The sequence below is a fragment of the Ranitomeya imitator genome, chromosome 1 (genome assembly GCF_032444005.1).
Source record: "Ranitomeya imitator isolate aRanImi1 chromosome 1, aRanImi1.pri, whole genome shotgun sequence".
NCBI classification, from domain to species: Eukaryota; Metazoa; Chordata; class Amphibia; order Anura; family Dendrobatidae; genus Ranitomeya; species Ranitomeya imitator.
Genome location: NC_091282.1, coordinates 42,363,889 through 42,390,542, shown reverse-complemented (window position 1 = coordinate 42,390,542; position 26,654 = coordinate 42,363,889). Strand labels below are relative to the sequence as shown.

Here is a 26,654-nt window from a genome sequence, read left to right as displayed (position 1 = left end):
ATTTACTGCTCAAGGCCACGAATCACAGCACCGCAGTGTGACTTTATGAAAAGGCACTGTGGGTCTGGGATTTATGGCCATCGTTAACCGCACCGGCCAACATGAAATGAGGTCATAAGACTGGCAGCTCTAACAGGGCATTGCCAAGGGATAACACAAGAGCGCAGACTCCTGTACAGCAAATAACAACGCTCAGGAAGCTGCGCCAAGCACCAAGGCGTTATTTGGGACACCTGTGCTGCGTCTCCTTAAAAAGCCAAGTCACGCATCCACTACAGTTTGACTGTAGAATGGGCTAAATTGTGTACGTCTTTCATTCAGCGTGTGCAAGTAGACAAATTAATAGAGCAACCTTTCACTTGTGCAGCATTAATACTGCACAAGGTGTGTCTCTTGTACTTTGTAACACCTGAGGGGGGGGTTAAAGGTTTCCTTTGAAATTGGTTCAAATAGGCTTCGGCCTACACTCTGCTCCTCTCCTCCTCCTCCTGCTTCAACACGGGCTCTAACATCGCTAGTTTTTGACCGCAAGTGCTAGCTGCACAGAGAAAAACACACGCCATTGTGTTAGTGGGGTTCAGCAACGCCAGCTGTTCCCCCACTGTGTAGCCGGCAAAGTGTCCTGCAAACGCAACGCAGACACAAAGCTGCCTCCAGTGCAGGCTTCGGCCTACACTCTGCTCCCCCTGCTTACCCTTAGCTCCAACACCGCTAGTTGGGGCTCTAGGAAGACAATCTTTAATAGGCAACGCATCTGGGTTCCAGCACCGCCAGCTGGTTCTCGGCAGTGTTCTTGTCACAGGTACTCCCTCGTGCCAAGCCTGGTTTCAGCACCGTCAGCTGTTTCCGGGTTGTGTCAAGCTCACTGAGACGCCTATGCTTGCCCCGTCGTGGTGCGGTCGGGTTAGCCAACTCCAGGGTGCCTCCAGTTTAGGAGCTTCCTATGTGGGCTGCGTGAACTGGCAGTCAAGGCTGGTTCTGTAGTGCCAGTAGGCCCAGCTCCCCCTGTAGGACTGTTGGGGTTCGGTAACTGCGGCTGCCTCGCGGCCTAGCTGTTCTCTCCTCTCCTGTGGGCCTTGGGGTCCACCACCTGGTTCCAGCACCGTCAGCTGGTTCCGGGCCGAGCCTTTGGCTTAGGTGCCTCCTCCTGGGTATCCGAGTTCCGCCAACGTCAGGCGGTCCTTGGTAGTGCTTTTAAGCGCGGGCACCTACAGCTTAGTAACCGGGTTCCAGCACCGCCAGCTGGTCCTCGGTCGTGCCATTGGCTCTTGCACACTGGGGCAACGCATCTGGGTTCCAGCACCGCCAGCTGGTTCTCGGCAGTGTTCTTGTCACAGGTACTCCCTCGTGCCAAGCCTGGTTTCAGCACCGTCAGCTGTTTCCGGGTTGTGTCAAGCTCGCTGAGACGCCTATGCTTGCCCCGTCATGGTGCAGTCGGGTTAGCCAACTCCAGGGTGCCTCCAGTTTAGGAGCTTCCTATGTGGGCTGCGTGAACTGGTAGTCAAGGCTGGTTCTGTAGTGCCAGTAGGCCCAGCTCCCCCTGTAGGACTGTTGGGGTTCGGTAACTGCGGCTGCCTCGCGGCCTAGCTGTTCTCTCCTCTCCTGTGGGCCTTGGGGTCCACCACCTGGTTCCAGCACCGTCAGCTGGTTCCGGGCCGAGCCTTTGGCTTAGGTGCCTCCTCCTGGGTATCCGAGTTCCGCCAACGTCAGGCGGTCCTTGGTAGTGCTTTTAAGCGCGGGCACCTACAGCTTAGTAACCGTGTTCCAGCACCGTCAGCTGGTCCTCGGTCGTGCCATTGGCTCTTGCACACTGGGGCAACGCATCTGGGTTCCAGCACCGCCAGCTGGTTCTCGGCAGTGTTTTTGTCACAGGTACTCCCTCGTGCCAAACCTGGTTTCAGCACCGTCAGCTGTTTCCGGGGTGTGTCAAACTCGCTGAGATGCCTATGTTTGCCCCGTCGTGTTGCAGTCGGGTTAGCCAACTCCAGGGTGCCTCCAGTTTAGGAGCTTCCTATGTGGGCTGCGTGAACTGGTAGTCAAGGCTGGTTCTGTAGTGCCAGTAGGCCCAGCTCCCCCTGTAGGACTGTTGGGGTTCGGTAACTGCGGCTGCCTCGCGGCTTAGCTGTTCTCTCCTCTCCTGTGGGCCTTGGGGTCCACCACCTGGTTCCAGCACCGTCAGCTGGTTCCGGGCCGAGCCTTTGGCTTAGGTGCCTCCTCCTGGGTATCCGAGTTCCGCCAACGTCAGGCGGTCCTTGGTAGTGCTTTTAAGCGCGGGCACCTACAGCTTAGTAACCGTGTTCCAGCACCGTCAGCTGGTCCTCGGTCGTGCCATTGGCTCTTGCACACTGGGGCAACGCATCTGGGTTCCAACACCGCCAGCTGGTTCTCGGCAGTGTTTTTGTCACAGGTACTCCCTCGTGCCAAACCTGGTTTCAGCACCGTCAGCTGTTTCCGGGGTGTGTCAAACTCGCTGAGACGCCTATGTTTGCCCCGTCGTGTTGCAGTCGGGTTAGCCAACTCCAGGGTGCCTCCAGTTTAGGAGCTTCCTATGTGGGCTGCGTGAACTGGTAGTCAAGGCTGGTTCTGTAGTGCCAGTAGGCCCAGCTCCCCCTGTAGGACTGTTGGGGTTCGGTAACTGCGGCTGCCTCGCGGCCTAGCTGTTCTCTCCTCTCCTGTGGGCCTTGGGGTCCACCACCTGGTTCCAGCACCGTCAGCTGGTTCCGGGCCGAGCCTTTGGCTTAGGTGCCTCCTCCTGGGTATCCGAGTTCCGCCAACGTAAGGCGGTCCTTGGTAGTGCTTTTAAGCGCGGGCACCTACAGCTTAGTAACCGTGTTCCAGCACCGTCAGCTGGTCCTCGGTCGTGCCATTGGCTCTTGCACAATGGGGCAACGCATCTGGGTTCCAGCACCGCCAGCTGGTTCTCGGCAGTGTTCTTGACACAGGTACTCCCTCGTGCCAAGCCTGGTTTCAGCACCGCCAGCTGTTTCCGGGTTGTGTCAAGCTCACTGAGACGCCTATGCTTGCCCCATCGTGGTGCGGTCGGGTTAGCCAACTCCAGGGTGCCTCCAGTTTAGGAGCTTCCTATGTGGGCTGCGTGAACTGGCAGTCAAGGCTGGTTCTGTAGTGCCAGTAGGCCCAGCTCCCCCTGTAGGACTGTTGGGGTTCGGTAACTGCGGCTGCCTCGCGGCCTAGCTGTTCTCTCCTCTCCTGTGGGCCTTTGGCTTAGGTGCCTCCTTCTGGGTATCCAAGTTCCACCAACGTCAGGTGGTCCTTGGTAGTGCTTTCGGGCACGGGTACCTCCTGCTTAGTAACCGGGTTCCAGTAACGTCAGCTGGTCCTCGGTAGTTCCATTGGCTCTTGGACCTTCGGCTACCCATCCGGGTTCCAGTACCGTCAGCTGGTTCCGGGCAGAGCCTTTGGCTTAGGTGCCTCCTTCTGGGTATCCGAGTTCCGCCAACGTCAGGCGGTCCTTGGTAGTGCTTTTTAGCACGGGTACCTCCTGCTTAGTAACCGGGTTCCAGTAACGTCAGCTGGTCCTCGGTAGTTCCATAGGCTCTTGAACCTTCGGGTAGCCATCCGAGTTCCAGTTCCATCAGCTGGTTCTTGGCATTTTCTCAGCCTTCTTGTACCTTCTGCTACATTTCCAAGTTGAAGACCCTAAAGTCGACGACCCGGAAGACCACCCCGATGACGACGACGACGACCCGGAAGACCACCCCGATGACGACGACGACGGCGGAGACGACGACGGCGGAGATGACGACACTGGAGACGACGACCCTGGAGACGACGACATGGAAGACCGAGAAGCAGAAGAACAAGAGGCGGCAGAACAAAGAGCAGAAGAACATTAAGCATAAGACTTAATATCAGAGCAAAAGATATTATCTAAATTATATGCAGAAGAAGACTAAGCAGTGTATGGGGGTGAGTCCGTTCCTCCTCGTGGTGCCCCTGGATAAAGCCTGATGCTGCAGGCCAAACTGAACGCGGACAAATGTAACTTTTGTGACTGGCAGAACGGAAGGTGTAATCTTCCAACTATTATAGATAACAACTACGGGAATGCCTTTCACAAATGAGAATATGATGAAGAAGTAGAATAGGAAGAATAATAACAGTGGAATAAAAAGAATATGTAGAATAGGAAGAATAATAATAGCTGAATAAAATGAATATGAAGAATGTAATAAAAAAAAAAAATAGGTAGAAGATGAAGAAGAAGATGAATAAGGTGAAGAAGAAGTTGATGTCAAAGATGCTGATGATGATGAAGATGAAAGTGTGGGAAAAGTAAAAAAAAAAAAGAAAAAAAAAAGAAGGGGAAGGGCGTGGAATAGTGAAACATCAATATCTGACAAAATAAAAAAAAATTTACATACTCAATATCTTTTTCACTCCGAACGTCTTAAAAAAAAACAAAAACATGCTATTCTATTTGATTGGGCTAAACCTCATTGCCTTTAATGTCTCCGCCACCTCCCACAATACATCCTACATTATTCTTAGTTGTTTTCCTTGATGTAGAATGAACCTACAAGGAAAGAAAGGGTTTATTTTAATTCCGATATTTTGGTCCCATTGACTTGCATTGGGATCGGGTATCGGTATCGGCGATATCCGATATTTTTTGAATATCGGCCGATCCCAACCGATACCGATACTTTCCGATATCGGAAGGTATCGCTCAACACTACCCGTGACGTACCGCACTGGAAGCGCCGACTGCCCGGGTAGAGTGAGCCTTTATCTCAGGAGGGGGCACTCTTGTTCTTGACCCGGTAAGCTTCCAAAATTGCCGTTCTGATAGAGCGAACAATAGTCGCCTTGGAAGCCGGCAGGCCTCTACGCACGCCATCAGGGATGGCGAAAAGAGAATCCATCTTTCGGAAAGCGGCTGTGCTAGCTAGGGAGATCCTCACTGCCCTGACGAGGCCCAGCCTGTTCAACGATCACTCCAGAGGATGAGTCGGAGCTGGACAAAAGGAAAGGTATAACGATGTCCTCGTTGAGTTGGAAAGATGAAAACCACCTCGAGAAAGGAAGGAAGGCAGAGGCCTGGGACCACCTTGTCCTGGATTAAAATTAAGAAAGGAGGTCGGCAAGAAATGGCCGCCAACTCAAAAACGCGGCGGATCGAAGAGATGGACCTGAGAAAAGCCACCTTCCGAGATAGAACTGACAGGGAAAACTCCCTGAGAGGCTATAAGGGGGGAACCCCTAAGCACAACCAACCCAACCTTTAAATCCCATGAATCCACAGAGGCCCTGTACGGAGGGACAGCGTGGACTACTTGGAGGGAGGTCTTAACCTGTGGCTGAGAAGAAAGTCTTCTTAAAGGGAAGAAGAGCGCAGGAACCTGGCCCTATAGGGAACTCAGAGCGAAGCCCGAATCCAGTCCTGCCTGAAGGAAAACCAAATGGAAGGCAGGGAAAAATGACATAGGTGAAAAGTGGTTGGACTCGCATCAACGAAAGTAAGCCTTCCAGGTACGATAGTAGATCCTGGAAGAAGACGAAGGCTTCCCAACGTGGATTATAGAGTGACTCATCTGGGCCGAAAGGCCGGACGCTCTTAGAACTGTGGAGTCCACAGCCACGCCGTTAAACTGAGCGACCGATAATTCGGGTGGCAGATCGGACCCTGAGACAGCAGATCGGGTCCGCCTGGAAGACACCAGGGGTGTCCGCGAGAAGATTGGCGATGTCTGCAAACTGAGACCTCCTGGGCCAATCCGGGACGATCAGAATGACCGGCACCCATCTCAACAGCTTGGAAAGCAAGGGAAGGCGTGGGAACCGATAGGGGAGCCCGAACTGCGACCGGGGAATGGCCAGAGTGACAACACCACTGTGAGAGGATCACGGGACCCTGGGCCGACCCGAGGGACCTCCTGTTCAATCGGGACGCCATGAGGTCCACCTCTGGAGTCCCCCATCGAAGAGCAATCCGATAGGAAACCTCCTGAAGCACCATTCCCGTGCCGCGAGGCCCTCGCGGCCGAGGAAGTCGGCGGCCTAAATGTCCACGCCGGGGACATGCACTGCGGAGCTCACCAGGACCGTTGCGCCTCTGTCCAAAGGAGGATCCTGGAATCTCGGCCGAGGCCAGCGAACGCCGAGTCCACCCCTGGTGGTAGACATATGCCACTGCTGTGTCATTGTCTGTCTGGATTCGAATTGGCAGGCTGCTGAGAATCCTTACCCAATGAAGGAAAGACAGAGAGATGATCCGGAACTCGAGGACATTGATCGGCAAAGAAGGCTCCTGCGCCGACCAACAACCCTGAAAGAACAGGAGACAAAGCCCCGCGCCTCCGCCGAGCGGACTGGCGTCCGTCGTCACCACCTGCCAGGGAACTGGAAGGAAGGATATGCTGTGAAGGATCTGCTCTGGGATAAGAGAAGTGACCTCGGCCATCAGTTGAGGAACCATTTGACCCGGAGAAAGCCGGATCGGACGATGCAGGGAGAAGACAGACCTGCCCCCTGTGATAGAATAGCCTGCTGAAGAAGTCTCGAATGAAACGGGCGAAGGGAAAATTGCTTCCGATGTTGCAACCAACCTCCTTAGGGCCTTTAAGGCCCATCGGAAAAAAGGGGAGCTGAGAACCCTGGAGCAAGCGAACTTCCTGACAAAGGAGGGATATCCTGTCTTCGGGAAGGAAGACTCTGGTCCGACAAGTGTCGAAGAACATGCCCGGAGATACGAGGCGCTAAACAAGACGGAACTTCTTCCTGTTGACGAGCCACCCGCAACGGTTAGAATGTTGGGAAAGATGGATAGACTTTCGGGAGCCTGAAACCGAAATTCCTGAGCCTCCATGGAAGTGATTACTGAACGAGGGAATATCATCCTGAAGTGTCTCCGACGAAACTTCCTGTTCAGCAAATTGAGATCCGGACTGGAACGAACCTTGTTGTCCTCTGTCAGTACAGAAAGATTCGAAGAGAAGCCTGTGAACCGTTGAACCGTTCCTGTTCTGGGACGGGAACGATTACCCCGGATTTAAGGAGGGAAACAATGGCTGTAAAGAAAACGATCCCAGGACCGTGAAATGAAGATTTTGTATCTAGAGGATACAAGTGCCCTGGCCCATGCGTCCTCTACTGAGGAGACCCAGACGTCCCTGAGGAACAGGAGACGGTTGCCCAGCCTGAGAAACGGGCTGGGGTCTAGTCGTGGGTCGTGCCTAGGTGGAACTTCCAGTCCTGGACCTGGAGAATCCACCTTAGGAGTAGCGGGCACGCCAGGAAAGAGTGAGTCGAAGAATACCTTCTCTTAACGTGCCTGTGGCCTCTGCTGTTGCGAAGAGGAATCTAATGCCGCGAAACTACGAAAAAGGTCTAAAAGACCGAAGTAGCCGCCTAAGGGGAAGTAGGCGAGGTCTGGAGAAGGGGACTGGTGCCGCCAGTGGCGTCCTTAATAATTTGGTCCAGCTTGGAACCGAAAGGACGTGAACCTTGAAAAGGCAGGCTCGTAAGGGACTTCTTCGATGATTCTTGAGCCAAACAGTGCGACGGCTGGCAACAACATTACTGGGCGCCTGTGCGGCAGAAGACGCGACGTCCAGGGAACAAATTATTCCCCGGCGCGAGTAATCTGGGAGGCAAGTTCCGCCAGCCGGGCTGATGGAGCTCCAGCTTGAATGCCCCAACGGAGTTGTTTAGCCCCTCGGATACAGACTTCGAAACCCAAGTGGAAGCCAAAGCCGGGCATTGGGATGATGCGGCAGTTTTGAAAGCCGACTTCACGAAGGATTCCATGATCCCATCGATGGAATCTTTCAGAGCCGCCCACCGGACAGCGTAAGGACTGTGGTGGTGGCAAGTCTAGCAGCCGACGGATCCACAGGGGGAGAGGTCGTTCTCTAACGCCTCTCATTCCGGTTGGCAATGAGATCCGGAGGAAAGAGATATGAGACTCCAAGACGCTTGTCTCTTTGAGAACGTCTGGTCGAATTCGCTCTTTCTCTGGACAGAGGCTCCTTGAATTCAGGATGAGGAGCAAATACCTTGGGAGGTAGTTTAGACCGTCTAAATGAAAGCGCCTGATCTGCAGGTTTCGTAGAGGAATCTTTGATGCCACAGGTCTGATTGGTCGCTCCAATGAGGCTTTGAACCATATCCCTCATGTTAGCGATTTGGTTCGAATCCGGCCCCAAATAATCCTCCGAAGGCGCATCAGAGAAAGCCTCGCCTGACTCAGGGGAGGAGGATCGGGAGGACGCCGACCGCAGAGGAGGACCGAGTGGCGAGATGGAGCGAGAAGAGGACTCAGACTGGCATTCCTGTCTGGACCTTTGCAGCTAGCCTTGGAGGGCTCAGACGGAGCTTCCTGCGACCCGGTGGCTACTGCGGGGGTCTGCAGGGGTAACCGATCCAGCACGGACACCAGGGTTTGAGACACCCGTGTTAAATTGGCCACCGATTGAGACAGGGAGGAGGCCCAGCCTGGGATGGGGTATCACTCTCGGGCGGATCGGCCGGGGGATCCTGGGCGGTGGGGACAATCGGGTTGCTGAAGGACTGACATAGCGGAGACCAGAAGGTTAGGGGACAGAACGGCGGAGGAGAGTGTCAGACTGCAGAGCAGAGCTACTCACGGCAGGTGATGCGCTTCAGTGGTCCTTAAAGGCAGGGGTGCAGGCAGAAGGAGCAGACCTCTGGAACTCTCCTGTCCGGGACCAGCTGTGGGGCTGAGGCGACCGCAATTGAGGAGGACGCCGGTATTCACGTACTTTCGGGGGGAATAAGGCGTTCCTGGATCGAGAATATGGAGGTGGTGGGCAGGGTTAATTGCCTGGCCAGGAGCACCAAGATGGTGCCGGGGGGCGGAGCTTGTTGAGACAGACGGGCGGGAAAAAAGCCCGCCCGAGAACTCAGGAAGTGGGCGGAGTCACGGCCGAGAGTAGGCCCCGGGAGAAGCCGGGACCTAAATTAGAAGCTGGTGGGCGCCGGAGAGGGCCACAGGACCGGAAAACGGTGCGGCCGCCGGAGAACGCTGTGCGGCCGCCGGAGAACGCTGTGCGGCCGCCGGAGAACGCTGTGCGGCCGCCGGAGAACGCTGTGCGGCCGCTGGAGAACACTGTGCGGCCGCCGGAGAACACTGTGCGGCCGCCGGAGAACACTGTGCGGCCGCCGGAGAAAAACGGCAAGGCTGCCTGTAGGGGCTGCGCTGCATGGGACAAAGGTACGGCCGCAGACAAGGCAGTGCCGCTGCCTGTAAAGGTGCGGCCGCCAAGCATGGAGAAGCGGCGCAGCAGCAGCGCAAACCGCCACGTCAGGGGGAAAGTGCAGCCGCAGAAAAGGCAGCGCGGTTGCCTACAGGGCGCCGCACAGAGCAAAAATGTGCCGCAGTGTGGAAAACTTTCCAATAAAGAGACGTCCAACGATCGCCCAGGGAATCAGGGACCCCCCATGACTGTCTTTGAAGAGAGACCGAAGGTTAGGGGGATTGGTGGGAAGGGAATACTCACCTAAACATCCCACGCCGTCCGTTACTAACCTCGTGAAGATATCAGACGTCCGTGGAGCTGGACGTCCTCGTCTCCTCCAACCGACAGGCTCTGGTGGGCGAGTGGGTGGGGGACGGATGCAGGACCGGACTTCTGAGCACGCTTGTGTGCTAGGATCTTGGTCCTGGAGAGGAATCTGAGGATACGGGGTGGCAGTACACGCCGTACTCATAGTCCGCATTGTGGGAGTACAGGTGTGACTGTTCACCCTGTATCCCTCCGGAAAACCTGAAAGAAAACGACGCACATTGAGGTAGATATGGGTCTAATGAAAGACCCGTGTCCACCTCCTACTGACACTAAGCTAAACTGAATATCCTACTTCCTGTCGGTAGGGTGTATACTGCAGAGGAGGAGCTAACTTTTTTATTTGCATAGTGTCAGCCTCCTAGTGGCAGCAGCATACACCCATGGTTCCTGTGTCCCCCAATGAAAGGCGATAGAGAAAAAAAATTTGTCGAATTGCACTTTTTTTTATTTCACCAAAATTGGAATTTTTTCCCCATTTCCCACTACTCTATATGGTAAAATAAATGGCATCATTCAATAGTATAACTCATCCCGCAAAAAGCAAAGCCTGATATAATATGTGATAAGTTATGGATTTGGGAAGAAGGGGATCAAAAAACGAAAACGCAAAAAAATCGAAAGATGGTGAAGGGGGTTTAGGATGCGGCCAAGTTTTATTTTCGCATTTTTTCCTCCCCTTCTTTAAAGAGCCATAACTTGTATTTATTTTTTGTCACTAGATGTAGTTTGGAGTGACGCAGTTCACTTTACCATATAATGTACAAAAAAATGGGGGAAAAAATTTCAAGTTGGTGAAATAAAACGCAATTCCGCAATTGTTCTTTTTTTTAAAGGGGCAAGGGGTTAAATTTGATTTTTTGCTCTACGGTATTTTATGTATGGGTTAAACAATGTTATGTTTTCATGAAATAGTCATTTAATTTTTAATACTTTTTTTTTCTACTTGTATCTTTGTTTCTAGACTTGATGCATATGTCTGGGCCTCACGGAATTAGCAAGTAAAAAAAAAAGTAAATAAAACATATTTTGGATTTTTTTTTTTTTTTTTACAAATTTCACAATGTGGATCATTAACCCCTTTCTGACATCGGACGTACTATCCCGTCGAGGTGGGGTGGGCCCCCATGACCACGGACGGGATAGTACGTCCAGCGCGATCGGCGGCGCTCACGGGGGGAGCGCGGCCGATCGAGGCCGGGTGTCAGCTGCCTATCGCAGCTGACATCCGGCACTATGTGCCAGGAGCGGTCACGGACCGCCCCCGGCACATTAACCCCTGGCACACCGCGATCAAAGATGATCGCGATGTGCCGGCGGTGCAGGGAAGCATCGCGCAGGGAGGGGGCTCCCTGCGGGCTTCCCTGAGCCTCCCGCAGCAACGCGATGTGATCGCGTTGCTGCGAGGGTCTTACCTCCCTCCCTGCTTGTTCCAGGCCCTGATCCAAGATGGCCGCGGATCCGGGTCCTGCAGGGAGGGAGGTGGCTTCACAGAGCCTGCTCAGAGCAGGCACTGTGAAGGCTGCAGCGCTGCATGTCAGATCAGTGATCTGACAGAGTGCTGTGCAAACTGTCAGATCATCGATCTGTGATGTCCCCCCCTGGTACAAAGTAAAAAAGTTTAAAAAAAAATTTCCAAATGTGTAAAAAAAAATTCAAAAAAATATTCCTAAATAATGAAAAGAAAAAAAAAATAGTATTCCCATAAATACATTTCTTTATCTAAATAAATAAAAAAAAACAATAAAAGTACATATATTTAGTATTGCCGCATCCGTAACGGCCCGACCTATAAAACTGGCCCACTAGTTAACCCCTTCAGTAAACACCGTAAGAAAAAAAAAAAAAAACGAGGCAAAAAACGACGCTTTATTATCATACCGCCGAACAAAAAGTGGAATAACACGCGATCAAAAGGACAGATATAAATAACTATGGTACCGCTGAAAACGTCATCTTGTCCCGCAAAAAACGAGCCGCCATACAGTATCATCAGCAAAAAAATAAAAAAGTTATAGTCCTGAGAATAAAGCGATGCCAAAATAATTATTTTTTCTATAAAATAGTTTTTATCGTATAAAAGCGCCAAAACATAAAAAAAATGATATAAATGAGGTATCGCTGTAATCGTACTGACCCGAAGAATAAAACTGATTTATCAATTTTACCAAACGCGGAACGGTATAAACGCCTCCCCCAAAAGAAATTCATGAATAGCTGGTTTTTGGTCATTCTGTCTCACAAAAATCGGAATAAAAAGGGATCAAAAAAATGTCACGTGCCCGAAAATGTTATCAATAAAAACGTCAACTCGTCCCGCAAAAAACAAGACCTCACATGACTCTGTGGACCAAAATATGGAAAAATTTTAGCTCTCAAAATGTGGTAACGCAAAAAATATTTTTTGCAATAAAAAGCGTCTTTCAGTGTGTGACGGCTGCCAATCATAAAAATCCGCTAAAAAACTCGCTATAAAAGTAAATCAAACCCCCCTTCATCACCCCCTTAGTTAGGGAAAAATTAAAAAAATGTATTTATTTCCATTTTCGGGTTAGGGCTAGGGTTAGGGCTAGGGTTAGGGCTAGGGTTAGGGCTAGGGCTAGGGTTAGGGCTAGGGCTACAGTTTGGGTTGGGGCTAAAGTTAGGGTTAGGGTTTAGATTACATTTACGGTTGGGAATAGGGTTGGGATTAGGGTTAGGGGTGTGTCTGGGTTAGAGGTGTGGTTAGGGTTACCGTTGGAATTAGGGTTAGGGGAGTGTTTGGATTAGGGTTTCAGTTATAATTGGGGGGTTTCCACTGTTTAGGCACATCAGGGGCTCTCCAAAAGCGACAAGGCGTCCGATCTCAATTCCAGCCAATTCTGCGTTGAAAAAGTAAGACAGTGCTTCTTCCCTTCCGAGCTCTCCCGTGTGCCCAAACAGGGGTTTACCCCAACATATGGGGTATCAGCGTACTCAGGACAAATAGGACAACAACTGTTGGGGGTCCAATTTCTCCTGTTACCCTTGGGAAAATACAAAACTGGGGGCTAAAAAATAATTTTTGTGGGAAAAAAAAGATTTTTTATTTTTACGGCTCTGCGTTATAAACTGTAGTGAAACACTTGGGGGTTCAAAGTTCTCACAACACATCTAGATGAGTTCCTTAGGGGGTCTAATTTCCAAAATGGTGTCACTTGTGGGGGGTTTCTACTGTTTAGGTACATTAGGGGCTCTGCAAATGCAATGTGACACCTGCAGACCATTCCATCTAAGTCTGCATTCCAAATGGAGCTCCTTCCCTTCCGAGCCCTCCCATGCGCCCAAACAGTGGTTCCCCCCCACATATGGGGTATCAGCGCACTCAGGACAAATTGGACAACAAATTTTGGGGTCCAATTTCTCCTGTTACCCTCGGGAAAATACAAAACTGGGGGCTAAAAAATAATTTTTGTGGGAAAAAATGTTTGTTTTATTTTTACGGCTCTCCATTATAAACTTCTGTGAAGCCCTTGGTGGGTCAAAGCGCTCACCACACATCTAGATAAGTCCCTTAGGGGGTCTACTTTCCAAAATGGTGTCACTTGTGAGGGGTTTCTACTATTTAGGTACATTAGGGGCTCTGCAAACGCAACATGGCGTCTCATCTCAATTCCTGTCAATTTTGCATTGAAAAGTCAAACGGCGCTCCTTCCCTTCCGAGCTCTCCCATCCGCCCAAACAGTGGTTTTCCCCCACATATGGGGTATCAGCGTACTCAGGACAAATTGTACAATAACTTTTGGGGTCCAATTTCTTCTCTTACCCTTGGAAAAAAAAAATTGGGGGCGAAAAGATAATTTTTGTGAAAAAATATGATTTTTTATTTTTACGGTTCTACATTATAAACTTCTGTGAAGCACTTGGTGTGTCAAAGAGCTCACCACACCTCTAGATAAGTTCCTTAGGGGGTCTACTTTCCAAAATGGTGTCACTTGTGGGGGGTTTCAATGTTTAGGCACATCAAGGGCTCTCCAAACGAAACATGGCGTCCCATCTCAATTCCAGTCAATTTTGCATTGAAAAGTCAAATGGCGCTCCTTCGCTTCCCAGCTGTGCCATGCGCCCAAACAGTGGTTTACCCCCACATTTGGGGTATTGGCGTACTCAGGACAAATTGTACAACAATGTTTGCGGTCCATTTTCTCCTGTTACCCTTGGTAAAATAAAACAAATTGGAGCTGAATTAAATTTTTTGTGAAAAAAAGTTAAATGTTCATTTTTATTTAAACATTCAAAAAATTCCTGTGAAGCACGAGAAGGGTTAATAAACTTCTTGAATGTGGTTTTGAGCACCTTGAGGGGTGTAGTTTTTAGAATGGTGTCACACTTGGGTATTTTCTATCATATAGACCCCTCAAAATGACTTCAAATGAGATGTGGTCCCTAAAAAAAAATGGTGTTGTAGAAATGAGAAATTGCTGGTCAACTTTTCACCCTTATAACTCCCTAACAAAAAAAAATTTTGGTTCCAAAATTGTGCTGATGTAAAGTAGACATGTGGGAAATGTTACTTATTAACTATTTTGTGTGACATATCTCTGTGATTTAATTGCATAAAAATTCAAAGTTGGAAAATTGCGAAATTTTCATAATTTTCGCCAAATTTCCGTTTTTTCACAAATAAACGCAGGTACTATCAAAGAATTTTTACCATTGTCATGAAGTACAATATGTCATGAGAAAACAATGTCAGATTCACTGGGATCCGTTGAAGCGTTCCAGAGTTATAACCTCATAAAGGGACAGTGGTCAGAATTGTAAAAATTGGCCCGGTCCATAACGTGCAAACCACCCTTGGGGGTAAAGGGGTTATAAAAAAAAAAAATTATCAAAAAAATGTTTTGGGTCCCACTAGGCCACCTCCACATGGCCGATATGACGCTCTGATAGACCAAGTCCATGATCGTTAAGAGGGTCTTTATTTCACCCCCGCTGCAGTAAGAGGGGGATCTGCCCAACCGTCTGTATAGATAATATATTTTATTGCTAGAGGAGAACGCCCCACATTAGAGCGCCCCCCTCTGGATGAGCAGCGATCACCTGGTCACATACACTATTTCCCAAAACCCAAGCTTACTGCTACCCATGAGGCCCATTATTTACAGACCCCCGAGGGTCCGGCCTGTATTATCTGAGCACGTGGTGACCGGCAGACGGGGTCACTGGCGCATCCACTCACCGATGCAGTAAGAGCCGCAGCAGTTCTTCTAGTTTAGTTCTCACATCGGAGACTGAGCAGCATTTCTTGAATGAATCTTCTTCACTAAGGGACTGAAAACAAAGAAGGAAAAGATCAGAAATTATAAAATGGAAAATAAAATGGAGCTGGAAGCCTCAGGGTTACGGGAAGGGGAGGGACGCCGGACCAGGGACGCGGGGAGGACGCCGGACCAGGGACGCGGGGAGGACGCCGGACCAGGGACGCGGGGAGGACGCCGGACCAGGGACGCGGGGAGGACGCCGGACCAGGGACGCGGGGAGGACGCCGGACCAGGGACGCGGGGAGGACGCCGGACCAGGGACGCGGGGAGGACGCCGGACCAGGGACGCGGGGAGGACGCCGGACCAGGGACGCGGGGAGGACGCCGGACCAGGGACGCGGGGAGGACGCCGGACCAGGGACGCGGGGAGGACGCCGGACCAGGGACGCGGGGAGGACGCCGGACCAGGGACGCGGGGAGGACGCCGGACCAGGGACGCGGGGAGGACGCCGGACCAGGGACGCGGGGAGGACGCCGGACCAGGGACGCGGGGAGGACGCCGGACCAGGGACGCGGGGAGGACGCCGGACCAGGGACGCGGGGAGGACGCCGGACCAGGGACGCGGGGAGGACGCCGGACCAGGGACGCGGGGAGGACGCCGGACCAGGGACGCGGGGAGGACGCCGGACCAGGGACGCGGGGAGGACGCCGGACCAGGGACGCGGGGAGGACGCCGGACCAGGAACGCGGGGAGGACGCCGGACCAGGAACGCGGGGAGGACGCCGGACCAGGAACGCGGGGAGGACGCCGAACCAGGGATGCGGGGAGGACGCCGGACCAGGAATGCGGGGAGGACGCCGAACCAGGGATGCGGGGAGGACGCCGGACCAGGAATGCGGGGAGGACGCCGGACCAGGAATGCGGGGAGGACGCCGGACCAGGAATGCGGGGAGGACGCCGGACCAGGAATGCGGGGAGGACGCCGAACCAGGAATGCGGGGAGGACGCCGGACCAGGGATGCGGTGAAGACGCCGGATCAGGGATACGGGGGGATGTGAAGATGTTGGGACTAGGAATGCAGGGGGGGTGAGGGGGAAAATCAGGATTGCAGGGTTTGCAGTCACAAACAGATTATGTATGTCATACACCCCTCACATTGCCATATTGGGGGCTACACTGTATGCAGCCATACGAGACAGCACATTGCTCTACCTGCGGAGGTCCAGATGATGTGACCGGTGAACTGTCCTCTCCTCTGCTGAGCGCCTGGATACGATGAGCAAGCGTGGCTCCCAACTCCTTCTGAAGGACTGCGACCGGACAAGACTGCAGAGAAATGACGCTGCTTAACCCTAAAGCTTCCAGGCGCTGGGCAGTTTTATGTCCGATTCCTGCATGTAATGAAGACAATGGTGTTAAAGTAACACAACACCCGGTCCTGGAGAATATAACAACACTCATCGTGAGAGAGGACATCACACATCAGACATAAGAACGCTTCATGCTGAGTTTTAATGGCGGCCCAACTTTGGTTGTAGTAACTGAAGACCACCACCAGAGGGCGACAGCGCTCATCACCAAGAAGTAATGTATTACCTAGATATTTTTTTAAAACTGTTTTTTTATTCATCAGTCTCTATAGGGAACCTGCGATCGGGTATTATACTTCAATATCGATCTTCAACGGGAGCACCAAGATGGCGGCGTCGGGAAGCGACCCATCAGAACCCCGCGATCGGTTAAAGGGGCGATAGGAAAGAGCCCCCCCTCCCCCCACCCCCTTCAACGGGATTGCAAGATTTAAAGGCCTGTGCTAAATACTGACGGCAGAGTATAAGAGCACTCACCTGGAATCTTATGGACGTGATTGAGGCCGCTGATTAAATGGCCGCAGCTCTCGGGAAGGAGAACGGTTTGTTGATTCGGCTTGAATGTCCCAGAGACGAGTTTGGAGAGCAGCTTATTGGATGCGACCCCGGCACAGCCCGTCATCCCCAGCCTGCTGAGCACCGCCGCCCGGATGTCCGCCGCCACACGAGAGCCCACGATATAACGCTGGTGAGTCCAATCACTGGGGTCTACAACTAGGAATAAAAAAATAAAAATCCCTTTAAACGTGTTTTTCAGTAATTTAAAAGGAGCTGGTGACTATTTTTTTTATTCAAATACGTGCATTTGGGGCTAAAAATCATTTCTGCAATTGGATTTTATTAAAAATCTTGCACCGTTTGCCTTCGACAGCAGCGTGTGTGGCTGGATGCGGAATGAGGTAACTGAGGATCCATCAGCGAGCTCGTTCTAACAGTCAATAAAGGGATTTCGGACATTTTTAATTCGTCTTTTTCTGAGCTCCTCTCAGCCGATTTATGACCACATGATATCAATGTAGGAAAACACGTGCTGTCTTCTCCTTACTAGGCACAGCGCCCCACATTTACTGGTGGCGGTGGCCGGTATTACAGCTCCCATTCACTTGGATAAGACCGAGAAGACATAAAACTATTCCCACCTTGGTCATTGTACACGTGACCGGACGCCTCCATCGCTCTGTCCCCCTGGGGGTCTCGCAGCCTCTTATCCACCAGTTCTGTGATGTCAATGAAGTTCTCATCGAAGCCGAGCCGCTCCACCTGCGGACTGAACTCCTCCAACAGGTCTGGCAGGAAAGCAAAGATCGGCCATTACCCAATCCGGCATTTACCATCGCCGACACAGAGGACGCCGGATACTGGATTCACCCAGAGGGAGAACTGCCATACATCTACTCACTGCAGAGCCGTCCCTGCGCTCACCTGTGCCGCACACTCCTGAGCCGTCCCTGCGCTCACCTGTGCCGCACACTCCTGAGCCGTCTCTGCACTCACCTGTGCCGCACACTCCTGAGCCGTCCCTGCGCTCACCTGTGCCGCGCACTCCTGAGCCGTCCCTGCACTCACCTGTGCCGCGCACTCCTGAGCCGTCCCTGCGCTCACCTGTGCCGCGCACTCCTGAGCCGTCCCTGCGCTCACCTGTGCCGCGCACTCCTGAGCCGTCCCTGCACTCACCTGTGCCGCACACTCCTGAGCCGTCCCTGCGCTCACCTGTGCCGCACACTCCTGAGCCGTCCCTGCGCTCACCTGTGCCGCACACTCCTGAGCCGTCTCTGCACTCACCTGTGCCGCACACTCCTGAGCCGTCCCTGCGCCGCACACTCCTGAGCCGTCCCTGCGCTCACCTGTGCCGCACACTCCTGAACCGTCCCTGCGCTCACCTGTGCCGCACACTCCTGAGCCGTCTCTGCACTCACCTGTGCCGCACACTCCTGAGCCGTCCCTGCGCCGCACACTCCTGAGCCGTCCCTGCGCTCACCTGTGCCGCGCACTCCTGAGCCGTCCCTGCGCTCACCTGTGCCGCACACTCCTGAGCCGTCTCTGCGCTCACCTGTGCCGCACACTCCTGAGCCGTCCCTGCGCTCACCTGTGCCGCGCACTCCTGAGCCGTCCCTGCGCTCACCTGTGCCGCGCACTCCTGAGCCGTCCCTGCGCTCACCTGTGCCGCGCACTCCTGAGCCGTCCCTGCGCTCACCTGTGCCGCACACTCCTGAGCCGTCTCTGCACTCACCTGTGCCGCACACTCCTGAGCCGTCTCTGCGCTCACCTGTGCCGCACACTCCTGAGCCGTCCCTGCGCTCACCTGTGCCGCGCACTCCTGAGCCGTCCCTGCGCTCACCTGTGCCGCGCACTCCTGAGCCGTCCCTGCGCTCACCTGTGCCGCGCACTCCTGAGCCGTCCCTGCGCTCACCTGTGCCGCACACTCCTGAGCCGTCTCTGCACTCACCTGTGCCGCGCACTCCTGAGCCGTCCCTGCGCTCACCTGTGCCGCGCACTCCTGAGCCGTCCCTGCGCTCACCTGTGCCGCGCACTCCTGAGCCGTCCCTGCGCTCACCTGTGCCGCGCACTCCTGAACCGTCCCTGCGCTCACCTGTGCCGCTCACTCCTGAGCCGTCCCTGCGCTCACCTGTGCCGCACACTCCTGAGCCGTCCCTGCGCTCACCTGTGCCGCACACTCCTGAGCCGTCTCTGCACTCACCTGTGCCGCACACTCCTGAGCCGTCCCTGCGCTCACCTGTGCCGCGCACTCCTGAGCCGTCCCTGCGCTCACCTGTGCCGCGCACTCCTGAGCCGTCCCTGCGCTCACCTGTGCCGCACACTCTTGAGCCGTCCCTGCGCCGCACACTCCTGAGGCGTCCCTGCGCTCACCTGTGCCACGCACTCCTGAGCCGTCCCTGCGCTCACCTGTGCCGCGCACTCCTGAGCCGTCCCTGCGCTCACCTGTGCCACGCACTCCTGAGCCGTCCCTGCGCTCACCTGTGCCGCACACTCCTGAGCCGTCCCTGCGCTCACCTGTGCCGCACACTCCTGAGCCGTCCCTGCGCTCACCTGTGCCGCACACTCCTGAGCCGTCCCTGCGCTCACCTGTGCCGCACACTCCTGAGCCGTCCCTGCGCTCACCTGTGCCGCACACTCCTGAGCCGTCCCTGCGCTCACCTGTGCCGCACACTCCTGAGCCGTCCCTGCGCTCACCTGTGCCGCACACTCCTGAGCCGTCCCTGCGCTCACCTGTGCCGCGCACTCCTGAGCCGTCCCTGCGCTCACCTGTGCCGCGCACTCCTGAGCCGTCCCTGCGCTCACCTGTGCCGCGCACTCCTGAGCCGTCCCTGCGCTCACCTGTGCCGCGCACTCCTGAGCCGTCCCTGCGCTCACCTGTGCCGCGCACTCCTGAGCCGTCCCTGCGCTCACCTGTGCCGCCCACTCCTGAGCCGTCCCTGCGCTCACCTGTGCCGCACACTCCTGAGCCGTCCCTGCGCTCACCTGTGCCGCACACTCCTGAGCCGTCCCTGCGCTCACCTGTGCCGCACACTCCTGAGCCGTCCCTGCGCTCACCTGTGCCGCACACTCTTGAGCCGTCCCTGCGCCGCACACTCCTGAGGCGTCCCTGCGCTCACCTGTGCCACGCACTCCTGAGCCGTCCCTGCGCTCACCTGTGCCGCGCACTCCTGAGCCGTCCCTGCGCTCACCTGTGCCGCACACTCCTGAGCCGTCCCTGCGCTCACCTGTGCCGCACACTCCTGAGCCGTCCCTGCGCTCACCTGTGCCGCACACTCCTGAGCCGTCCCTGCGCTCACCTGTGCCGCACACTCCTGAGCCGTCCCTGCGCTCACCTGTGCCGCACACTCCTGAGCCGTCCCTGCGCTCACCTGTGCCGCACACTCCTGAGCCGTCCCTGCGCTCACCTGTGCAGCACACTCCTGAGCCGCCACTGCGCTCACCTGTGCAGCACACTCCTGAGCCGTCCCTGCGCTCACCTGTGCCGCACACTCCTGAGCCGCCACTGCGCTCACCTGTGCCGCACACTCCTGAGCCGTCCCTGCGTTCACCTGTGCCGCACACTCTTGAGCCGTCCCTGCGCCGCACACTCCTGAGGCGTCCCTGCGCTCACCTGTGCCACGCACTCCTGAGCCGTCCCTGCGCTCACCTGTGCCGCGCACTCCTGAGCCATCCCTGCGCTCACCTGTGCCGCGCACTCCTGAGCCATCCCTGCGCTCACCTGTGCCGCACACTCTTGAGCCGTCCCTGCGCCGCACACTCCTGAGCCGTCCCTGCGCTCACCTGTGCCGCGCACTCCTGAGCCGTCCCTGCGCTCACCTGTGCCGCGCACTCCTGAGCCGTCCCTGCGCTCACCTGTGCCGCACACTCCTGAGCCGTCCCTGCGCTCACCTGTGCCGCACACTCCTGAGCCGTCCCTGCGCTCACCTGTGTCGCACACTCCTGAGCCGTCCCTGCGCTCACCTGTGCCGCACACTCCTGAGCCGTCCCTGCGCTCACCTGTGCCGCACACTCCTGAGCCGTCCCTGCGCTCACCTGTGCCGCACACTCCTGAGCCGCCACTGCGCTCACCTGTGCAGCACACTCCTGAGCCGTCCCTGCGCTCACCTGTGCAGCACACTCCTGAGCCGCCACTGCGCTCACCTGTGCCGCACACTCCTGAGCCGTCCCTGCGTTCACCTGTGCCGCACACTCTTGAGCCGTCCCTGCGCCGCACACTCCTGAGGCGTCCCTGCGCTCACCTGTGCCACGCACTCCTGAGCCGTCCCTGCGCTCACCTGTGCCGCGCACTCCTGAGCCATCCCTGCGCTCACCTGTGCCGCGCACTCCTGAGCCGTCCCTGCGCTCACCTGTGCCGCACACTCTTGAGCCGTCCCTGCGCCGCACACTCCTGAGCCGTCCCTGCGCTCATCTGTGTCGCACACTCCTGAGCCGTCCCTGTGCCGCACACTCCTGAGCCGTCCCTGTGCCGCACACTCCTGAGCCGTCCCTGTGCCGCACACTCCTGAGCCGTCCCTGTGCCGCACACTCCTGAGCCGTCCCTGTGCCGCACACTCCTGAGCCGTCCCTGTGCCGCACACTCCTGAGCCGTCCCTGAGCCGCACACTCCTGAGCCGTACACTCCTGAGCCGTCCCTGTGCCGCACACTCCTGAGCCGTCCCTGTGCCGCACACTCCTGAGCCGCCCCTGCCTCACCTGTGCCGCACACTCCTGAGCCGTCCCTGCGCTCACCTGTGCCGCACACTCCTGAGCCGTCCCTGCGCTCACCTGTGCCGCACACTCCTGAGCTGTCCCTGCGCTCACCTGTGCCGCACACTCCTGAGCCGTCCCTGCGCTCACCTGTGCCGCACACTCCTGAGCCGCCACTGCGCTCACCTGTGCAGCACACTCCTGAGCCGTCCCTGCGCTCACCTGTGCCGCACACTCCTGAGCCGCCCCTGCGCTCACCTGTGCCGCACACTCCTGAGCCGTCCCTGCGCTCACCTGTGCCGCACACTCCTGAGCCGTCCCTGCGCTCACCTGTGCCGCACACTCCTGAGCCGCCACTGCGCTCACCTGTGCAGCACACTCCTGAGCCGTCCCTGCGCTCACCTGTGCCGCACACTCCTGAGCCGCCACTGCGCTCACCTGTGCCGCACACTCCTGAGCCGTCCCTGCGTTCACCTGTGCCGCACACTCCTGAGCCGTCCCTGCACCGCACACTCCTGAGCCGTCCCTGCGCTCACCTGTGCCACGCACTCCTGAGCCGTCACTGCACTCACCTGTGCCACACACTCCTGAGCCGTCCCTGCGCTCACCTGTGCCACGCACTCCTGAGCCGTTCCTGCGCTCACCTGTGCCGCACACTCCTGAGCCGTCCCTGCGCCGCACACTCCTGAACCGTCCCTGCGCTCACCTGTGCCACGCACTCCTGAGCCGTCCCTGCGCTCACCTGTGCCACGCACTCCTGAGCCGTTCCTGCGCTCACCTGTGCCGCACACTCCTGAGCCGTCCCAGCGCCGCACACTCCTGAGGCGTCCCTGCGCTCAACTGTGTCGCACACTCCTGAGCCGCCCCTGCGCCACACACTCCTGAGCCGTCGCTGCGCTCACCTGTGCCGCACACTCCTGAGCCGTCCCTGCGCTCACCTGTGCCTCACACTCCTGAGCCGTCCCTGCGCTCACCTGTGCCGCACACTCCTGAGCCGTCCCTGCGCTCACCTGTGCCGCACACTCCTGAGCCGTCCCTGCGCTCACCTGTGCCGCACACTCCTGAGCCGCCACTGCGCTCACCTGTGCCGCACACTCCTGAGCCGTCCCTGCGCTCACCTGTGCCGCACACTCCTGAGCCGTCCCTGCGCCGCACACTCCTGAGCCGTCCCTGCGCTCAACTGTGTCGCACACTCCTGAGCCGCCCCTGCGCCGCACACTCCTGAGCCGTCGCTGCGCTCACCTGTGTCGCACACTCCTGAGCCGTCCCTGCGCCGCACACTCCTGAGCCGTCCCTGCGCCGCACACTCCTGAGCCGTCCCTGCGCCGCACACTCCTGAGCCGTCCCTGCGCCGCACACTCCTGAGCCGTCCCTGCGCCGCACACTCCTGAGCCGTCCCTGCGCCGCACACTCCTGAGCCGTCCCTGCGCCGCACACTCCTGAGCCGTCCCTGCGCCGCACACTCCTGAGCCGTCCCTGAGCCGCACACTCCTGAGCCGCACACTCCTGAGCCGTCCCTGAGCCGCACACTCCTGAGCCGTCCCTGCGCCGCACACTCCTGAGCCGTCCCTGAGCCGCACACTCCTGAGCCGCACACTCCTGAGCCGTCCCTGCGCCGCACACTCCTGAGCCGCCCCTGCGCTCACCTGTGCCGCACACTCCTGGGCCGTCCCTGCGCTCACCTGTGCCGCACATTCCTGAGCCGCACACTCCTGAGCCGTCCCTGCGCTCACCTGTGCCTCACACTCCTGAGCCGTCCCTGCGCTCACCTGTGCCGCACACTCCAGAGCCGCCCCTGCGCTCACCTGTGCCGCACACTCCAAAGCCATCGCTGCTCACCTGTGCCGCACACTCCTGAGCCGCCCCTGCGCTCACCTGTGCCGCACACTCCTGAGCCGCCCCTGCGCTCACCTGTGCATCACACTCCTGAGCCGTCCCTGCGCTCACCTGTGCCGCACACTCCTGAGACGTCCCTGCGCTCACCTGTGCCGCACACTCCTGAGACGTCCCTGCGCTCACCTGTGCCGCACACTCCTGAGCCGTCTCTGCATTCACCTGTGCCACACTCCTGAGCCGTCCCTGCGCTCACCTATGCCGCACACTCCTGAGCCGCCCCTGTGCTCACCTGTGCCGCACACTCCTGAGCCGTCCCTGCGCTCACCTGCGCCGCACACTCCTGAGCCGTCTCTGCATTCACCTGTGCCACACTCCTGAGCCGTCCCTGCGCTCACCTATGCCGCACACTCCTGAGCCGCCCCTGTGCTCACCTGTGCCGCACACTCCTGAGCCGTCCCTGCGCTCACCTGCGCCGCACACTCCTGAGCCGTCCCTGCGCTCACCTGTGCAGCACACTCCTGAGCCGTCCCTGCGCCGCACAATCCTGAGCCGTCCTTGCGCTCACCTGTGCAGCACACTCCTGAGCCGTCCCTGCGCTCACCTGTGCAGCACACTCCTGAGCCGTCCCTGCGCCGCACACTCCTGAGCCGTCCCTGCGCTCACCTGTGCCGCACACTCCTGAGCCGTCCCTGCGCTCACCTGTGACCCTGTAGGACATCTCCCTGTAGTGCGTGAGATCCTCGCCGCTGACCAGCACGAGCTGCGGACATCGCTCCTTCGCGTCTCGGACGGACATACATTTACCGACACCGAATCCTCTGGCTACGTAGTTACAGGTGACGATGATGTTTTTCTGCTGGACGCCTGCAACATAAACCGGACATCAGAGGGTTAATGAGGAGGATGAGGAACTGTGAGGGGACCTGGACCTCCGGGGTATGTGCCACCAGATCACCCGCTGATCTTTATGGGTAACAAGGGGCACCACAGCCGCAGATCACAAGGTCTATCGTGGTCAGCGACATACAGGGATCACGGCGCGTACCCCGAAAGGTACCAGTCACAGCGCGCCCCCACATACAGTGTCAGTCACAGCGCGCCCCCCATACGGTGTCAGTCACAGCGCGCCCCCCATACGGTGTCAGTCACAGCGCGCCCCCCATATGGTGTCAGTCACAGCGCGCCCCCCATACGGTGCCAGTCATAGCGCGCCCCCCATATGGTGTCAGTCACAACGCGCCCCCCATACGGTGCCAGTCACAGCGCGTCCCCCATACGGTGCCAGTCACAGCGCGTCCCCCATACGGTGCCAGTCACAGCGCGTCCCCCATACGGTGCCAGTCGTAGCGCGCCCCCCATATGGTGCCAGTCACAGCGCGCCCCCCATACGGTGCCAGTCACAGCGCGTCCCCCATACGGTGTCAGTCATAGCGCGCCCCCCATACGGTGCCAGTCACAGCGCGTCCCCCATACGGTGTCAGTCATAGCGCGCCCCCCATACGGTGCCAGTCATAGCGCGCCCCCCATACGGTGTCAGTCACAGCGCGTCCCCCATACGGTGTCAGTCATAGCGCGCCCCCCATACGGTGCCAGTCATAGCGCGCCCCCCATACGGTGTCAGTCACAGCGCGCCCCCATACGGTGCCAGTCATAGCGCGCCCCCATACGGTGCCAGTCACAGCGTGCCCCCCATACGGTGCCAGTCACAGCGCGCCCCCCATACGGTGTCAGTCACAGCGCGCCCCCATACGGTGCCAGTCATAGCGCGCCCCCATACGGTGCCAGTCATAGCGCGCCCCCATACGGTGCCAGTCATAGCGCGCCCCCATACGGTGCCAGTCACAGCGTGCCCCCCATACGGTGCCAGTCACAGCGCGCCCCCCATACGGTGCCAGTTACAGCGCGCCCCCCATACGGTGCCAGTCACAGCGCGCCCCCCATACGGTGCCAGTTACAGCGCGCCCCCCATACGGTGCCAGTCACAGTGCGCCCCCCATACGGTGCCAGTCACAGCGCGTCCCCATACGGTGCCAGTCATAGCGCGCCCCCATACGGTGCCAGTCATAGCGCGCCCCCATACGGTGCCAGTCATAGCGCGCCCCCATACGGTGCCAGTCACAGCGTGCCCCCCATACGGTGCCAGTCACAGCGCGCCCCCCATACGGTGCCAGTTACAGCGCGCCCCCCATACGGTGCCAGTCACAGCGCGCCCCCCATACGGTGCCAGTTACAGCGCGCCCCCCATACGGTGCCAGTCACAGTGCGCCCCCCATACGGTGCCAGTCATAGCGCGCCCCCATACGGTGCCAGTCACAGCGCGCCCCCCATACGGTGCCAGTTACAGCGCGTCCCCCATACGGTGCCAGTCACAGTGCCCCCCCCACCTGCCGGCTGACGACCCTGACAATTACCCAGAGGCCTCTCCCTCAGCGCCGGGTTCCGGATCATTTCTACCTGAGCGTAGAAGCAGTCCATGTCCAGGTGCACGATCAGCCGGGGGGCCGGAGCCGAGGACTGGGGGGCTGCAGGAAAAGCACTAATCAGAATCCAAGATTATAGGACATCATCAGCACTAAGGGTTAAACATGGGGAGGGGGCAGGAAAATTCTACAACTTTTCATAAACTTTCTGATTCCTTATTACAGGCAGCGCCTCTGCTTCCTGTCAGGGAATGGAGACATCAGGCCAGTTATCCGGTGTAAACCCTGAAAAGTCGCACCAGACGCAAAAAGTGTCCAAAACACAGAACTGTGCGGCATTTGTCAGTCTGCCTCATTCACCTGCAGAGAGGAAAGCCTCCTCACAGCTGAGGTTCTGTTACAATGTGCACGGGTGATCCAGGAACCCAGCGAGCAGCAGGGGGCGCTGTACCCGCCAGACACAGGCTATAATTACCTGCACCCGCCGTCGCCTCCCGGCTCTGCCACTCCGTCTCATCATCCTCCTCCTCCCGTGGTGACTCCATCATGCACTGCGCAGACCGCAAGCGGGAAATATCCCGGGTCTGAAGGCGAGGAAACCGGAGGGAGCGGCGAGCACCGGACAGGCCTGCCACACCGGACGTCACCTCCGCCTGCAACTCACCGTACAGCCACCAGAGGGCGCCAACCGCAGTGCCGAGTAATACCAGCAGATGGCGCTCTGCACATAGAGGAGCGCTAATGTCATCTGTTTATTATTAGAATTATTATTTATTATTTCATTTTATTATTTTATTTTACTATCGCTATTATTATAAGTTTATTATCATCTGTTCCACTTTTTGCTTTAGATTTTCCTCTTCCATCTGAGAACAATAACTATTTTTTTGTTTTCCGGGAGTGACCAAAAAAAAAAAAACAGTGATTCCGGTTCTTTTTTCACCTGTTACCGGTATATATTATTATGTCGGACACCGCAGCCTTTCCTCTGTCGCTGGCTCGTCAGCGCTCGCAGGCGGCTATAGGAGGTTAATAATTAGAAACTGATATCACCAGACATCAAAGATCCTCCCT

General features: G+C 56.7%; 1 protein-coding gene across 3 annotated transcripts in view; it reads right to left on the bottom strand.

Moving 5' to 3' along the window:
- The window catches only part of POLI (DNA polymerase iota), a 103,549-nt gene extending 77,307 nt beyond the window's left edge, over window positions 1–26,242 (bottom strand). For 2 of the 3 annotated variants that reach the window (XM_069746001.1, XM_069746002.1), the window contains exons 1-7: window positions 26,056–26,236; window positions 25,572–25,682; window positions 23,860–24,024; window positions 17,280–17,426; window positions 16,618–16,854; window positions 15,983–16,161; window positions 14,746–14,837 (exon numbers count right to left, since the gene is read on the bottom strand). In XM_069746001.1, coding sequence (XP_069602102.1) covers window positions 14,746–14,837; window positions 15,983–16,161; window positions 16,618–16,854; window positions 17,280–17,426; window positions 23,860–24,024; window positions 25,572–25,682; window positions 26,056–26,128 — 1,004 coding nt within the window. In that variant the 5' untranslated portion in view covers window positions 26,129–26,236. Of the gene's footprint in view, window positions 1–14,745; window positions 14,838–15,982; window positions 16,162–16,617; window positions 16,855–17,279; window positions 17,427–23,859; window positions 24,025–25,571; window positions 25,683–26,055 lie in introns of all 3 variants that reach the window. The other variant, XM_069746003.1, reaches the window with a different exon arrangement.
- Window positions 26,243–26,654: the final 412 nt, after the last annotated feature.